Source organism: Gadus morhua, chromosome 9 (assembly GCF_902167405.1).
Source record: "Gadus morhua chromosome 9, gadMor3.0, whole genome shotgun sequence".
NCBI classification, from domain to species: Eukaryota; Metazoa; Chordata; class Actinopteri; order Gadiformes; family Gadidae; genus Gadus; species Gadus morhua.
Window position 1 is genome coordinate 17,228,303 of NC_044056.1, and position 10,000 is coordinate 17,238,302.

The window sequence follows — 10,000 nt, forward strand, 5'->3', positions numbered from 1 at the left end:
GAATATATCACTACTATCTCAAATCACCCATGAATGCTTGAATCTCCTTGCCTTAGTGAGGCGAGACGTATTCATATACACACCTGGTCTTTACCTTAAGGAGACACACACACACACACACACACACACACACACACACACACACACACCACACACCACACACCACACACCACACACCACACACACACACACATTCTGCTCTGGCAGGTACTAGGTGCTTTATTTAAATAGATTTTTCATGAATATCTCATAGGCTACTAAATGCAGAGTGTGATCCATTTGAAACCTGAGACATTAAAGTTTCACAAAACTCCTTACCAACTGACAGAGATAGGGAGTAAGAGAGACTAACCGGATGCAGGGGTAGGCAGAAACACATCAGAGAGGGACTTTTTTAAGCAGATCCTGATTAAGGCCTATGTGAAGGTGCAAATCACCATGGCAACGGCGTCCACCACGTCACATGGGCCCTTTGAGGTGCAGGGGTACCAAAAGTTATTTTTTTAAATTTTGTTACTTCTGGCTGAGTTTGTGTTTGCTGTTTAAAGCCAATTGCATACCTATCTATCCCAGCCCCAGAAACATGATTGGTCGTAACAAATATGCGGTGGAAGAAAGTGGAACGCCTTGTTGCCCCAGAGTTGAAACCATTTGCATCAATCTTTAGATTATTAGTCTGAATTATTATTGTGAGACTACAACAGCATAGGTGGCCCGACTCTCGTTTTCTCATTCAGTTCATTCTTTATATGCTTCCATGTCCTTTCCCCTCTTATATCACCCCTCCCTCTTTGGTTTTTTGGGGGTCTTTTGTTAATACAGCTGATGAAGAGTTTTCACCATGTCCCTTTCGGGCCTCACCTTCTGCTATGAATAGTGTATGTATATGTGATGAGGGTGGGTGTTGGGGGGGGGGGGGGGGGGGGGGGCTCTGAAAGTATGCCCCCACACACACAACGCAGAGACAGCATTGGCAATTCACTTATTGAGAGGTCATGACCTCAGGACCCCGAGATAACGTCCCTCCTCACTTGACTGATTACATATTAACACTCTGACCCCCCCCCCCTCCCTTACACACACTCACTCACTATTAATACAAAATATATAGTGTACGCTCGGTTGGCTCTGACCTTTGGTTGCATGGGGGCCTGTTCTCCTGGACCTCCCCCAGTTCATTAATAGGGGACAGATCCCCCCCCCCTCACCAACAGCCGACCTACCACCTCCTCCTTCCTCATTCTCCTGTCAACAACTCTCTCTGAACCGTTCTGTACTGGGTGTTCATATTGTTTCTATCTGCCATCCTCGGCCTCCTTGTCAAAGTCAAGGCAGATGTCTGTCTGTTGGTCTTCTCTCTTCTTTCTTGCCTTCTTTCTTTTCCTTTGTTTTATCTGAGTTAGGTCTGGGACTAATAAAACAGTGCTCCACGGAGAAAAACATTTATATTTTCATGGTGAAAGAATTTATGTATATTAATTTCTTTATTGTAGGAAATAAGTTGATACAACTTATTTATAAACTACAATTCAATACACTACTAACTTCATTATTGGCTATACATACACTAATCAAATCTTGTCATGCGATGACACAATATATTAATTGTTGTTGTATTGAACTGCAATATTTACTGTTTTTCCATTTTCAATTCTGATCAATAAATGTTACGACACACACACTGCATCATATGACCAATTCACGCCACAGCCCTATGGATACAACCACAGCTTCTCTAAGTGTGTTTGTGTATGTGTATGTATATGTATGTTTGTGTGTGTGTGTGTCTGTGTGTGTGTGTGTGTGTCTGTCTGTGTGTGCGTGCGTGCGTGTGTGTGTGTGGGGCTGCGGGAGTGTCTCAGCGTGTCGCGGTGCTTCTCCGCCGTCAGTCCGTCCCTCCTCACCACCTCACACCCATCCAGCATCTTAAATGAACCCTCTGTTTTTCAGATTTCATTCATGTTTGCCATTAACTTATCTATTATCTTCATCATATATGATATTGTGTACCGCTGCGCTAGTGAATTCGATGTTAAGAATACATCCCATAGTGCCGTCCCCTTGTGTTGTCTTGATGGTACCTGGGACCAGAACATCTACATCAAAGAATTTATATTTGTTATGAAAATATTAAGGAACATCTGACACGGTCATGATGACCTTAGTATTCTAGTGCGGTGCCCGTTCAGAGATTGCCTGTGGGGGAACGGGCCCATTGCCTGGCGCCTCGTATTGGGTTCTTCCAGCTTCCTCAGAAGCCGTTCATCCAAACAACTTCACGCCTGCCACGGCCCTTCCTCTGGTCTACCCACCCAACGGCGGTGCATGTTGGGGTGCCTGTTGGGGTGCTTGTTGGGGTGCCTCAGGTTTCCTGAGAAGCGCTAATCCAAATACCTCCCAACTGCCCTTACTTGGGTTCCCGTTCGCCCGCCAAGTGTGCAGACGATTGAATGAACAGTTGTCAAGTAACCGAAGGACATACAGGCACAGAGTCTCCTCTAATTATGGTTAGAGCAGCCATGATATAACGGGAGTATATTCAGCATCCAAGCACAGCGGGTACCTAGCAATACACGTCCAGTGTGAGGTAGATCAGATGAAGGGCTCCGGAGATATGCGAAGGACACACACGCGCGCGCGCACACGCACACACACACACACACCGATTTGCTGCTTTATAGGTAGATAAACTATAGATGCATGGAGATTAACTTACCAAAGGAAAAAAGTAGGGCTTCCAAGTTTTCTTTATCAATGTTATCCCTCATCCTCTCATCAGTCCTGGGAATCGTGACGGCCAACTTTGCGTCTGGGCTGATACACTGGGGGGCCGACACCTGGGGGCCTGTGGACATCCCTGTAATTGGCAAGGTAAGCACACACACACGCACGCACACACACACACACACACACACACACACACACACACACACACACACACACACACACACACACACACACACACACACACACACACACACACACACACACACACACACACACACACACACTGCTCTTTGAATTACCATTGCTTCTCCAGTGATGCCACCCACACTATTTAGCCGCCGCCCAATGGTGGAGCTAAATGTCAAACACTCCCAAAGGACTATGTCTTGCACCTGTCCCTGTCCCCCCCCGCCCCACACACACACACACACACACACACACACACACACACACACACACACACACACACACACACACACACACACACGCAGACACACGCAGACACACACACACCACATATGTTAGCAGTAACTTTCTTAAATATCAGTGTTTAAGGCCAAGCAAACAAAAATAAAAAAGAGGAATTTCAAGTGGATGCTCTAAGATACATTTTCACATATGCCCGTACGTAAACTCAACTCTTGGAGGGTCCTAGAAATAAAGGGCACCTTGATGCACACTGAATTACACAACAGTCCTCCAATTAGAGGAAAGGTTAGCCTCGTTTCAGCCAATTAAATTTAGTGCTCAGGTGCCATATGCAGATTGTTTTAGTGTGAACTTTGTGTTGATTAATTGGATGGGAGAGCAGTATGTAAGGTGGTGCCTGTACTTTGTGTTATTGTGTGTGTGTGTGTGTGTGTGTGTGTGTGTGTGTGTGTGTGTGTGTGTGTGTGTGTGTGTGTGTGTGTGTGTGTGTGTGTGTGTGTATTGGAATCATTCAATTATTTGTGTGACCTCAAACACCTGCAACTCAATGAAGAAATAACGGTATGCATACATTACAATATCATTCATTATTTGTAGAATAGCCAGACAAGGGTGTCTGTTGTGCATGTTGAAATCCCAAGTTCCTGTAATTACAGATCACTGTTAATAATGGATGGCCCCATTGAAATTCATTCATGTCCCCCCCCTCCCCCTTAGAGAGTGGGGGCTATGTACTCTCCCTCAACCGTGAACAGTACTTTGCTGCTATCTCTTTGTGTTTTAATATCCCATAATTATGTCTCGATGTAATTCCCTTCATGTTATTAACAGTCACATTTTGCTGCCTTATCGTGAGACATAGTGTGTTTGTGTGTCTGTGTGTGTGTGTGTGTGTGTGTGCGTGCCTATACCTGCATGCATGCGCGCATGCTTGTACACGTGGGTGCCTCGTGATTGAATGTCTACTTCTGTCTTTCCTTCTCTCGTTATATGTTTATTTATTTTGGGGTTTTGACGGTATGCTGCTGTGTTTATTGGTGCTGTTAGCGAGACCAAAGGCACAGCAGTGGCCGTCTATTTGCATGGCGGCCGGGCCCCGTAGGAGGCCTCTAATAGAGGTCTTCGCTGGAGGAGGAGAACCAACCATCAGCAAAAAGAGAGGGCCCACACCAGGCTGCCTCCAAAATAAGAGCGTGTGCGTGTGTGTGTCTGTGTATGTGTTTGTGTCTGTGTGTTTGTGTGTGTGTGTGTGTTTAGGTGATTGCGTGCATGCGTTTCAAGGCTGGCGCTGGATGTCAATTTGAATATCAAAGTAGACTGGGTCCGTGGACACCTGAGGTTGGACCACTGTGCCCTAGATACAAGGGACCCAACATCACAACATCACTGTCTTTTTGTCATTTCTATGTATTTGTGTGTGGCTTTGAGCACATACTGACTTGGTGGAAAACACACTGGTGTGCTTTGTGAATGTGTCTTTTCAGCTTTTTTATTATTGTTCTTTCTTTTGTAAACTATAAACGCTGTCTCCAGTATTGATAGTTTGGCATCTATATAGTTACTGCAGTATTAAAGCACAACCATTTTGGATGGGATTATAACACCATAATTTCTGCCAAAGCTAGGGAATTTAAAGTCCAAGTGTGTACATGTCAGGTTGAGAAGTGCTACGCACCTTGGGCAAGGCAGTAAGCTTCCTTTCTTAAATACTACTTTAATGCTTTTCGGTTGACCAACCCTTAAACCAGTGTGATTATGGTGACACTAGTCGCTCACTCTTAATTAATTAAAGTGCGTGTGCGTGTGTATGCGCGCGCGGGCCTGAGTTTTGCATGTGTGTGTGTGTGTGCAGTGGTGTGGCGGGTGGGGAGAAGAAAGGCCAAGTGAGAGAGGGTGTGGGGGCCGTGGCTAGGGGTCGGGGGCCGTTCTGTGATTAGCGATGGCGGTGGATTAGAGGTGGGCTGGTAGTAAACGGTGTGGGATTAGAAGAGCTCTTCCCCCCCGCCTCCGCCGGGACGGCACCCAGCGGTAGGCCCCGGCTCGGCACAACCTCTGTCTCTCAGTCCCGCTTTCATCCACCTGAGTAGGGTGGGGGAAGGTGGGAGGGCAGGAGATGGAAGGAAGAGATGGAGGAAAGGAGGGGTAATAAGGAGGAGTTTGTGTGTGTGTGTGGGTTGAGGAGGAGGAGGAGGAGGAGGAGGGTTAGCAGGGAGAGGAGATGGCAGGAGGACCAAAGGTGGGCCTGGATAATTGTGAACATATCAGTAGATAAGTCGCCTCTGGTCCCCGCTGCGCCTAGCAATGGCCGGACGCAGATGGACACGCGTGATTGGCTCAGGGCCCTGCGACACACCGATAATGACCTTTCACGCAGATGCAGAGAGGCTTGCACGCACAAACACGCACAAACAAGCACATGTGCACATAGATGGATACAAAAAATGCACACTATGGTAATGAACATGCAGACTGTCTCCGTTCTCGCCTTTCAGCCAGCAGGAAATAAATTATCTTTATTCTGTACCTTTTGTGTGTGTGTGTGTGTGTGTGTGTGTGTGTGTGTGTGTGTGTGTGTGTGTGTGTGTGTGTGTGTGTGTGTGTGTGTGTGTGTGTGTGTGTGTGTGTGTGTGTGTGTGTGTGTGTGTGTGTGTCTTCATGCTTAGAAGATTCTGTCTTTCATTTGAGACCCCTGTGTTCTCTCAGACAGGTGTCTGCCTCTGCGCAGCACAGGTGGTGTGGGCGTGCACGTTTGCAACTGCGTGTGCACACTGTGAAGCTCCTGCTTTTGCAGTTTGCGTGCGGTGTCTTTGGGTCATCTGTGGTTTGGTCTGTGTGTGTGTGTGTGTGTGTTTGTGTCTGTGTCTGTATGTGTGTTCTACAGCCCACTGCTGTTTTGTGGGTTATTAGGATGCTGGATAAGCGCTTTGGGGCAGAACGTGTGTTTGTGTGTGTGTGTGTGTGTGTGTGTGTGTGTGTGTGTGTGTGTGTGTGTGTGTGTGTGTGTGTGTGTGTGTGTGTGTGGGGGTGTGGTTAAGTGAAGGTACCCTTTGGGGATGGTGCATTTTCTTACAGGCGTATCGATGTCTGTTCATTAAAAAAACACAAACCACATTTTGTGTGTTTTCTAGTAAATTAAACGGTTGTGTTAGGCAAAGCAAATGAGGGTGTTGAGAGTTTTTGTTCACACTGTGGAAAGCATATAGATTTCACATTCAAGTGCTTATACAATCACAACAATAATAATAATAACAAATAAGTATTCACAGTTACACTGAAAAAATATGAATTGGCTATTCCAAGTTCTGGTACTTTCAAACCTTTTATTTCAGTAGCTCTATTTAGCCTCACCTGACCTGCATAGAAGAAATCCCCATCCACATGCCGAGAACACCAAAACTAGCTAAACTGTACACTGCAAGACCACTGAACCCTCCTCACTTTCAACAGATAACCCCAATGCTACTCAACACATATCCTACTCCCTTTATCGTTCAAGATGTTTGTGTGTTTACATGTTGCTAAACACCAGTATACCAAAAATAATCCCAAAATATTCGCACAATGAAACGCCAGTCAGATCATTTATTTAGTTTATAGGAATTTAACTCCTCGCAGACCCAATTAAAGATATGAAGCCAGCATCTGTCGGTCCTGCCAGGCAGGTAGTTTTACAAAATGTAGACAAAACAGGAGCGTGCTATGTTTCCAGTCTGATAGAGGGACCTCGGTCTTTGCTCTCTGCGGCCAGGCCTTTATCCGCCCGTTCAGGGGGCACCACATCGAGCCCTCGGCCACCCCCCGCCACGACTTCATCCAAACCAACGGCGACAACTGTGAGATCCCCACACTGGCCCTGGCCCACATGGCCTCCAAGTTCCTCACCTACACACCGGGTAACACACACACACACACACACACACACACACACACACACACACACACACACACACACACACACACACACACACACACACACACACACACACACACACACACACACACACACAACCCCCCCCCCCCCCCCCCCCCCGAATTAATATCTGAACTGTTGGATTTTAGTGAAAAAAATAGGCCACCTCAATTAATATAAATAATATATATACAGTGGTATGCATAAGTTTAGGCACCCATTCTTAAGTTGAATAAAAAGAGGAATTAAAATGTATCTTTTGGAAATTGATCTTAGCATAATTTCATGGGTCCAGGATACTATGCATCCTGATTAAGTTATAGGCCTATTAGCTGGTTTGATTTGCATTAAAAAATCACAAGGCTATCTAACAGCTATTAGGCTAACTGAAAAGAACCATGCCTTCTCTAGGTATGGTAAAGGGTATGTGGTGATGTGGGGTTATTTTATTCCAAGGCCCTAGGTGACTTCATCAGGATGCATAGTATCCTGGATCTTGATTTTTGTATTCCTCTTTTTAGTCAAGATTAGCATGGGTGCCTAAACGTATGCCTACAACTGTACATGGACACATGTAATGGATTCACATGAATTTATCGAATGAGGACAAGAAGTATGTCAGAGCTCCTGACACAATCGTAACTGGACGAGAGGAATAAGGAGCTGAAGGAGAACTGCACAGACACAGACACAGAGTCTCGCAGCTAATCACGATGGAGGGGGCTTTTGAGGTGAGGGTAGGAATGAAATTGGTGAGGGTTGGACGGGGGAGGGTGACATTGCTGAACATACACGCCTGCACTCACGCACGCCCGTAAGGTTACTGGTATGTGGTCTGAGCTTTACCCTTAACCTGATCTTTACCTGGCATGGGCCCCTATAATTGGTCCAATCAGTTTTGGAGGAGGAGCGTTCATTGGTTGTCTGACATTGGGTTGGGGTCAGGGTAGGATGGAAGGTGAAGGATGTAGACGAGAAAGAGCAAACTGATTTCAGATAGAACTGGAATTCGATTTGAATAATGATACCAAAGTACACAGAAATACACTCCTTCCCAAGCATCCTAATCAATTTCGATGTGACTCACAACATTAATATATGAGTGACAGAGAGAGTGCTACCTGGATAGAGATGGACAACATAATAAAATGGAAGAAGTTCAGGGGATGTGGAAAGACTTAATATTTAGTCCTGTGTTTGTGTTATTCAGAGAAGGGGGGCCTGGGAGTACTGAGGGGGCAACTTGACAGTGACACCTGTCATGTTCTTCAACTGCAGAGTCAAGGTCTCTCTCTCTCTTCCTCTCGCTCTGTCTCGCTCCCCCGGCCTCAGCCTGGCTCTCAGAATAGACACAGGGTCTCGTAATGGCTGGTGACATCTACACCTGTCATCTCACACCCAGCGAGGAGTGGTAGAGGAGGGTGGTGGCTGCGCACCTTTGAGCCCTCTCCTCCACCTGTCATGTGTGACTCTCGCTAGGTTCACCAGGTCACTGCTGAACTCCGGGGTGGGGGGGATGGGAATGGTTAAAGCCGTGTTCTTGACAAAGCGCCCAGCCAGTGCAGCCGTGTTTCTTTGTATTAAACAGCCTGTCGCTCCCATGCCTGTGACGGAGGGTGAATCAGACATTCACCCGGCCTGGTTTCCTTCTCTCCCTGCCTGCTCCTCTCAGACGCCCTGGCCGCGACCTACCCCTGGGAGTGCTACGTGTTCGCCCTGGCGGTCTTCGTGACGCTGACCAATCGGATCCACAAGTGGAGCCACTCCTACTTCGGCCTCCCTCCATGGGTCGCGCTGCTGCAGGACTGGCCCCTGCTGTCGCCGCGGATACACCACCGCATCCACCACGTCTCGCCGCATGAGACCTACTGCCGCGTCACGACAGGTGAGACCTACTACCGCGTCACGACAGGTGAGATCTGCTACTGCGTCACCACAGGTGAGACCTGCTACCGTGTCACCACAGGTGAGACCTGGTCAGCTGGATCACATCAATTGTGTTTAAAGGAGGAGTAGGCAATATTGCTGGAAAATAGAAAAAAGTAATTAACGACGTAATTATTTATTACTTTGATAATAAATTTCTGTAGCTCCAATCTTCTTATTAAATAACTCAATTCTATGAGTGCCTCATGAATGTGTAGTGTTCAAGCCCCCGGCCAAAAAAACACCAATCAGGCTAGTTTGTAGCTACTGATCAGGGAAATGATCCTTGACTTAACCTCAACTTCCTTGTTTCCGGCCTTTCTCTGCCGAACTACACTGATCGGTGCATGCAGGGTTGGACTTCATTTGAGGGTGGGGGGGAATTCAATGTTTTACCAATATTTAACAAGTGGACAATAGTTACACAGCTTGGGCACGTGTATGCCCATGATTAGGACACAGAGGTTTATGTGCATGAGTTTATATTGTGACCAGGGCCGACGGACTGCGGGGACAAAGGGGACAGTTGTGGGGGGCTTACTTATCGGCCACGTCTCCCACCCCCCCCCCCCGTCAAAACAATCGTCCCATACCCCCCCCCCCCCCGTCAACAATCGCCCCCCCCCCCACCCCCCCCCGTCAACAATCGCTCCATACCCCCCAGGGGCCCAGGATTTGGTGCTACGGCCCTGATTGTGACCACCAACTTCCAATAATGTTTTTCACAACAGGCCGATGTCCTTAAAGTACATGAACAAATACACTGACAGAACTTAAATTTACAAGACATGATCTACATTTAGTTAAGTAATTTAGTTGTATTGACTGAAACACCTCTGCTAAAACATAACCCTCATTTATTTATTAGGGTTTTTTAACAAGTTGAAAAATAGAGGATCTCATTTGAAAGCACTGGAATATCCATGCAGTGCTCGGAAGTATGGTGTTTTTGTATTGTGGGGGCTTCATTAGCTCAGTTGTGCGTCGAGGCCAGAGTTGTGACTGGGT

General features: G+C 46.8%; 1 protein-coding gene across 1 annotated transcript in view; it reads left to right on the top strand.

Annotated features, from left to right (window-relative positions):
• LOC115551305 (transmembrane protein 189) overlaps window positions 1–10,000 on the top strand; it is a 21,555-nt gene that overhangs the window by 6,515 nt on the left and 5,040 nt on the right. The window contains exons 4-6 of the mRNA XM_030366989.1: window positions 2,743–2,871; window positions 6,905–7,049; window positions 8,739–8,951. Of these exons, the coding sequence (XP_030222849.1) occupies window positions 2,743–2,871; window positions 6,905–7,049; window positions 8,739–8,951 (487 nt within the window). The remainder of the gene's footprint in view (window positions 1–2,742; window positions 2,872–6,904; window positions 7,050–8,738; window positions 8,952–10,000) is intronic.